Here is a 7,216-nt window from a genome sequence, read left to right on the forward strand (position 1 = left end):
CCCTTTCTTTGCTAATTTGCATTGTGATCCCGGTCCCCTCGTCCGTGCAGTACATCAATCACTCCGCCCATTATCACCACTAGGTGTCTCTCCTCCATTGTGTCCCACATGCGTTCCTTGGCCTTCGCTATCACCTCTCTAATCAGTTTTCCCGGAAGCGCGCTAACCTGGACTCGTTCGCCTGCACCTACCCTCTCTGTTATCGCCGGTTCTACTTTACGCATGTTGGAATCCTCAACAAAGACAACTCGACGCTTTTCTTCCCCCTCACCGCAAAAGCTGCCCCCGAGGTCACAACGCCCTCCCCTCCTGCCTTATCCTTGCCCTTGGCTTTGTTATTTTCTCTCGCGGCCGCGTCAGTGGTATCCCATTCGTGACCATCGCCGACGTTTCCGCCACTGCTTTTCGGCGTGGCGGGTTCGGCTGTCTTAGCTGCACTCGCATCGGAATCAGCTCCGTTCGCGGTGCTCGCCTCGATGCGCTCACCATTGCTTTGCGCAATGATGGCCCTCAGCTGCATTTCTGCGTTAGCTAGCTTTTCTTCTACCTCCTTCCTCTGGTCGCTTTTAGGTTCCTTTTCTAGATTTCCAACCCGCTTAGCTAGCTTATCCTTCTCCTGCTCTAGACGGTCTAGCCGCGACCCTAGCAGACACATCCTACAGATAAAATCTGCAACGTTCGCTTCGCATGCTGACTCAAACCGCGTTTCTTCAAACGCGTAAGAACGCTCGCACTCAGAACAACGCACGCCTGAGTTCCCCCTAGTACGAAGCATCATCTTGTACTAACAAGGCGTAGATGTGACAAAAAAAAAATATTTGTTACCTTCTTTTATCTAAGCGAAAGGACAAAGAAACTGAAAAGCACGAAAATAATTTATAACGATTGCTTGGCTAAGTTAACACTCCTAAAAAAGAAAGAGCGAAATATAAAATAAGAAAGCTTATCTCTTTGGCGCGCTGCTCCTGCTGCGCTGAGACGGCGCCTCAACTCGACACGTCCGCTCCCGTCGGCCTCACTCGTGAGAAGTCGTACCCTCTGGGTAGCGTCACACCGCGGCAACTCACTGAACTAATTAAGGCGGACCAGCGGCTCTCATTGCGGAGCGGGCGATTGCACTGGCATTGAAAAAAAAAATAGAGGAGGCGCTGGTGCAGGAGAAATCATTCCGAACCACCCCGAACGCGCAGGCCTTTCATCGTGGTGCAAGGTTTTAGTGAACAAAAATTGAATTTCTCACAGTGAAATCCGCCAGAAAAATTGTGAAGTACAATTTAAGCACAACCTACAGACATGGTGGCGTCGGACTATTATTTTAATGTACGAGAGAACATATTTCTGTTACGAGGAAACTCAACACAAACCTCTTTTGCCAGCATTTCTACCATAACAATACCGGCTCACTCTGGGAGGCTACTTGCAAAAATCTTATCCAGGTGGCACTGGCATCTTCGGCAGGTCAAATTAGGGCTTTTGGATACGCGCTCGCGTCGGGGCAATAGCAAACAATTAATTAAATAATGAAAAAAAATGTCCCAGGGCCTTCCCATTTTAATATAAGGGGCGCGATCTTGTACGCGTTCCAAAATCCAATGGAGGCGGTCCGTTCTTTACGTCACGGAATAGGCGGTCCGCCATGTTCGCGAGGACGAGAGGAAGCAAAGAGCCAATGAGCGAAATGGACACCTGCGTCACGCTTTTGACGTCTGCTTGTGGACCGTATAACATACTTAGAAGCGTTTCTAACATGTTGAGAAATATTTGACTATTGTGACTCACTAGCCAAATGTGTTGGTGTTGCTTTTCAGAGATTCAGTTTTTAATGCGGAACGACTTAAACAAAGTATTGCGGTTAATGTCTTGAAATGGCGCTAGGTGGTGTCGCAGTTCTGCGAAACGTTTAGTGGTGGCGCTAGCCACTACCCCGTTTCAAGCAATGCTTTTATGCATGTCTCCACCCCTATTGAAATTCAAACAGCACGAGTTTCGAAGCGGTTGGTTCAGTCGAGCCGTTGCGTGCGGAGGGCCATGTAGGAAAACGTGTCAGCTTCTGCACCCGTTAAGGGACCACGCGTTTCCGAGGGCCAGCGGGAGACGGTGCTCGGTTTTATGGAGCAGCATCTCCAGCTGGCTTTAAGATCAAGCGAGCTGGGGCCGGGCTTCACCCTTGTTGACCGGCGATGGCTGTGGCAGCAGCTGGCCGACGTGCTGAACGCGGAAGGGCCCGTTGTGAAAACGGTCGACCAGTGGCAGGACTGGTGGAGGAAGCAGCAGGTCTACGAGGCCCGCCGCGATGCTACCGCTATAGCCCAAGAGCAAAGGTGAGTGACCGTCAAATGGTCTGGGCGATTTGTCTATCTTCAGAAGCACTGGAGGGGGTCGCGCACCCGGCTTCCGGGGCCGAGTGCTCCAGCTGACGGGCATGGTCCGCTTCCGTGGCGTCACCGACCTCCCCTACCAAGAGGACACTGCCGGCGTAATATCATGCGTTCCTGAACTGTGCCGACTTAGAGTTAGCCATTATCTGTAAGTGGTACCTTTAGCGGAGCGCGACACTGTTGGTGAACAGGAAAATAGCGTAGGAAGCTTCAGGTTGGTAGATCCTTTGGTGTCATCTTAAGTGAAGGACATAAATATTATTTATGCTCTGTTATCATAAGTGAATCATGAATTTGGAAAACAAACCAATTTTTGAGGTAAATAAGAAGTATGCGTTGTATTGAGGACTCGGTATCGTATCTTGCAAACGATCAGTGGCGCACTGACGGGGAGGGGGGGATTCGGGGGTTGTACCCCCCCCCCCCCTTTTGTTTAACCCCTTTTCTTTCCTTACGTATTTGAGTACTGCAACTAAGATGTAAGACGCGCAATCGCCTGCACACTCGCAAAAAGCGCATTTTTTTGATAATATCCCGTGAAGAAATCGAGATTAGTGCTGTTTAGATGGTATTGGCAAACTGTCACCCCCCCCTGGCCGAGATCCTGGGTGCGCTACTGCCAACGATCAACAGCCGGGCAAAAGGTTGGTTGGCCCTGAAAAGGGTTGTTTGGTGGTAAAAGATGCATTTGAGTAGATGACGGACAAGTAGTTCCAATAGGTCCTCGTCTGTCCAAACGAAGAGGGCATAGCTTGTACACGACGCGTGACACTGCCAAAGGATGCAATTAGGCCAGTGGCTCTTCAACAGAGAGAGAGAGAGAAATCACTTTTTTTATTCTGCGATAAAAAATGCATCGATGCCCTGAGTCCAGGGCGTCGCTTGCGGCGTGCTTCAGCGCTAGGCCGATGAAGTCTGCAAGGAATCGTTGGTCGTGGCGGTCAGTCACTCGGAGGAAGGGGTAGATGGGAGGGATGAAGGTTTGGGTAAGGGAGGGGGGTAGTTTTGGATATGTGTTGTGTTGGGAGGATAGACACCACAGTGGCTACCGCGAGGGAGGTGGGCAATTGTTGTGCATGTTGCAATTCTTGACAACAACAGCTTCCAGCGATGAGCTGGTTGTGTCTAATCAGCAACTCATGCGAACAATTCCACCACAATTATTCATTTCAGGTGCTGCGGAGGATCAAACAATCCACCACCCGGATGGCTGTCGCGGCAGAGAGGACGGCCTCCTGGAGAAGGTGCGCTCCCTGGCACTAGTCGTAGCTGGGCATCTGCAACACGAAAGGAGGAAATAATTTATTGTTTATTTTCACCTTTTCAATTTCATTTTATTCATTTATTGTGTTTTGTGTTTTATGAGTTCAGTTTATCTCATTTATTGTTCTTTGAGTTTTATAACTTCACTTTCATTTTATGCACTTATTGTTGCTTCACTTGAGTTTTAGTGTTTAAGTTTCATTGTTGCCTTGTATGAATAATACAGGAGGATTTTTTGGACAAAAGGCGTAATGCGTACACCCATTTTTGTATTGTAGTATCTTCCTCTTTCTATTTATGCTAATCCAGCTGCAACGCCAGCATGCTTTCTTTTATTTACACATTTCGAAGACGCCTAGTCATTCACACTGGAATCATAACAAGTAGTTGTCCCTTTTTGGTTTTGTACTGGGATATTTATATTGCTTCACTATGTTTTGTGGCTTACTGCACTCATTATGAAGCGTTATCGCATAGTGTTTGCACTGTGATATTTTCATTTCAGCACAGTGAGGCTAAGGTGCAACAACTACAATGTGGTCTTTTTTTTTTCAGAGCACCAAACTAGTCACTCTTTAAGTTGCATAGTTTCACAAATGAAAATGTCCATCATCATTGCACCACGCCGGTAATTGGTTTCCTCTAGTTTTCGTTCCAAGTGACTCATTGCAAGAATACGTTTCAAGTGTGACACGTTCTGGGTGCTGCAAGATTGCAGAGCCAATTATTCATGTTGTATGTAATTTATCTTCCATCACAGCTGGCAAGTGCACTCACCTTTCTACAATTATGATTCACCTGTTTTTTTTTTTTTTTTTTTTTTTTTTTTTTTTTTTTTTTTTGCATCGCACTACAATTGCTGCCGAGAAATGAATGCTTCTAGTCACTGACTCATAACACTGAGAAGGGAACGGACGTAGCTGTCAAAGTCATACTTTCTTGCAAGGCCACTTAAATGTAACTGCAAGTTTTATGTGCCGTGGTGAAAACGAATTCTGTGATGCTGACGTTGCAATGTTCTCACATGCTTTGCTACGTGTAGCGTGCTGTATGTACAAGGTTCATGATGTACTTGTCATCATAGCGCGTGATAAAGTTGACCTTTGTATTTTTTGTGCTTTTACGTTATTTACGTCTACCCATTTGGACATGATGTGACGAGTGTAATGTCACAACACTGAGCGTTAGATTTTTTGTGTGTTTGAATCCGCATTCATTACGCTTTACTTGCTTGCCTCATCTGCGTATTCATGCTTGCACGGAAGTTTTCATCCACCTAGCGCAAGAGGTGGCTAGCAATCATATTGTCTCGTTCCTACCGATGTACACCGAGCGCCCGAATGCACAGGATGCGGCGGTTGCGATCATTCTGGTGCGTTTTATGAAAATTATGCAAACCTTTTCCTGATGGTGAGCACAGAGTGCCGATCACATGTACTGCTTCCATCAAGTCTGTCATAACTATGATGGGTCAAGGGATGGTTCCATTTCACATTTCATTTGTTATTTAAACAAAGGATGCACTTTCACGTTGCTATCACGTTTCATGATACACTAGGAAAGAAGTACTTAGTGCCAATTACTCATTACTACTATTACTCATAACCACAAACTATGGGAAAATAAACAGATGTTCGGTGTATTGACCTGAGTAGAAAGTAACAATTGCTGCATCTACATGCATAGCAAGTGGCATATCATTGGATGCACACACCGCATAAAAGCTGTTGTAACATCGCATTTCTAATGTTTCACGAGGAAAGCAGCATTTCGTGACGTGCATATTGCAGAGAACAATGCTAGCTTGGGCGCAGCAGCAAATGCAGTTCTTCACAGATAAAGGGGTATGTCGCATTGCCCTAAGACTTCTTCACGAGTACTACTGTAAATAAGTGGCAGCCTTGGAGACTCTTGCACAGTGAAGAGGGTACAATTGTTTCTGAGTCCGTGGCTGTGGCATTCTTTTTAAAGGATTCTTTGTATAACTTTACTTCGTTTGTGTTTAAATTATCATAATCTGTCGGATGTTTTGATTTGGAAACATTGACCATCCGTATGGTGGGGTACTTGATGTGTATACAAATTCTTTAATGTATTTTCCACTGTACAAACACAGCCCTGTGATAGCCCAGGGGCATTGCAATTTGTGTAAATAAATTATGTATTTGTTATGAGAGCTCACCATTCCTGTGACATCAATATTCCTGTGACTATCAATAAAGTTGTTACCAACCAAAGTGTTCTGCCCTAGTTAGGTGTACACATTACGAATACTTACCAAGTAGATACTTGCCAGGTTGCAGTTGTGCGGCTAAGCGCGCACACAGTGGATTATGCTGCCACACCCAAGAGTCGTGGCCCGAACCAGGCAGCCGGGGGTCCACAACAAGGATGCAAAGTTCCGAGTTGCACACCTGCAATGAGGAGCAATACAAAATAGCGCTGCAGATATGCTCTAAATCCCTTTTTGCCATTCATATGCAGAAAACAATACAAACATTTACGCTGGTACAAGCAGCTACACTGTTTCAGTCATAGGCGTGCACAGGGTTTTGCATTTGGGGGGGGGGGGGGAGGGGGGGGGGGGGAAAGACAACCTTAATTTGTGCGCACGCCTATGGTTTGCACTAAGTGATCGCTAAATGAAAACTAGGGGTACGATATTGCGCAAGAACACCCATACACGCCAAATCCTGCCCATGCAATGGTTGTAAGTACTTCCCTGTCCAAAATGCTTCCACCGTATCTTCCCTATAGTGTATCGATTTTTGCTACGACTGCTGCCAATGTTCCTGAATACCTCAAAACTGCACAACTCCATTGTGTATGCACGCCAGAAGTAAAAGACACTTTTGGAACGGGTACGGCTCATGCACAGAAACACATGGCACTCATCATTACCGCCGACATGTCAGACTTCAACGAGCTTGTACACAGTTCCCCGCAAGTTTTCTTTTAACCGTTACATTACTAGTTATGCCAGCTTGGGCATTAAATTGAACAATTGCTACTAAGGGCAAGTAAAAATGGCAGCTACACTTTGAAGTAAAACATTCCAACGGTACTTACGACCATGACGCTTTGGGCGTAATAACCCTTCCTCGACATGAAGCTCGCCGTGTCGGCCGGGCTTAGTCCCTCTGGCTTCATAATGGCGATCAACGTGCCGTCGACGCACGCTAGCACGCCTGGAATGGCACCGCGTCGCGCAAACGCCGCCTTCGCCTCATCCTTGGCAGCCGGTGTCAATGAAAAGTCCACCAACTTTCTCCGCGCAGACACGGAAATGATGGCCTCCGTCACCTCGTGGTTGGTGTTGCTCACGGCCGACTGCGCCATGCCTATTTGCTCCTCGCGACCAACGCTCCTCTGGAAGCACGGTGTAAGAAGATAGGTGTTCCGACGGCGCGCCCGCGCTGGGGCGAGAGAGCGGCCACTTCGTGTGACCGGAAGTGAGCGCCGCCGCTAGGGGCAGCACGTGTTCAGGAGGCCTTGGAGATGCGGCGCAACAGTGGATAATTTACCGCCTCCGTTAGCATGTAAACACCCATACCCAAAGACATGCAATTTTTTGT

The 7,216-nt window shown here is 47.1% G+C and overlaps 1 protein-coding gene across 2 annotated transcripts in view; it reads right to left on the reverse strand.

Moving 5' to 3' along the window:
* Positions 1–6,999, reverse strand: part of LOC125943203 (uncharacterized) — a 16,567-nt gene extending 9,568 nt beyond the window's left edge. The window contains exons 1-3 of one of the 2 annotated variants that reach the window (XM_049661829.1): positions 6,711–6,999; positions 5,920–6,055; positions 3,398–3,655 (exon numbers count right to left, since the gene is read on the reverse strand). In XM_049661829.1, coding sequence (XP_049517786.1) covers positions 3,543–3,655; positions 5,920–6,055; positions 6,711–6,980 — 519 coding nt within the window. In that variant the 5' untranslated portion in view covers positions 6,981–6,999 and the 3' untranslated portion in view covers positions 3,398–3,542. Of the gene's footprint in view, positions 1–3,397; positions 3,656–5,919; positions 6,056–6,710 lie in introns of those variants that run through there. The other variant, XM_049661830.1, reaches the window with a different exon arrangement.
* Positions 7,000–7,216: the final 217 nt, after the last annotated feature.

The sequence above is a fragment of the Dermacentor silvarum genome, chromosome 2 (assembly GCF_013339745.2).
Source record: "Dermacentor silvarum isolate Dsil-2018 chromosome 2, BIME_Dsil_1.4, whole genome shotgun sequence".
Classification (NCBI taxonomy): Eukaryota; Metazoa; Arthropoda; class Arachnida; order Ixodida; family Ixodidae; genus Dermacentor; species Dermacentor silvarum.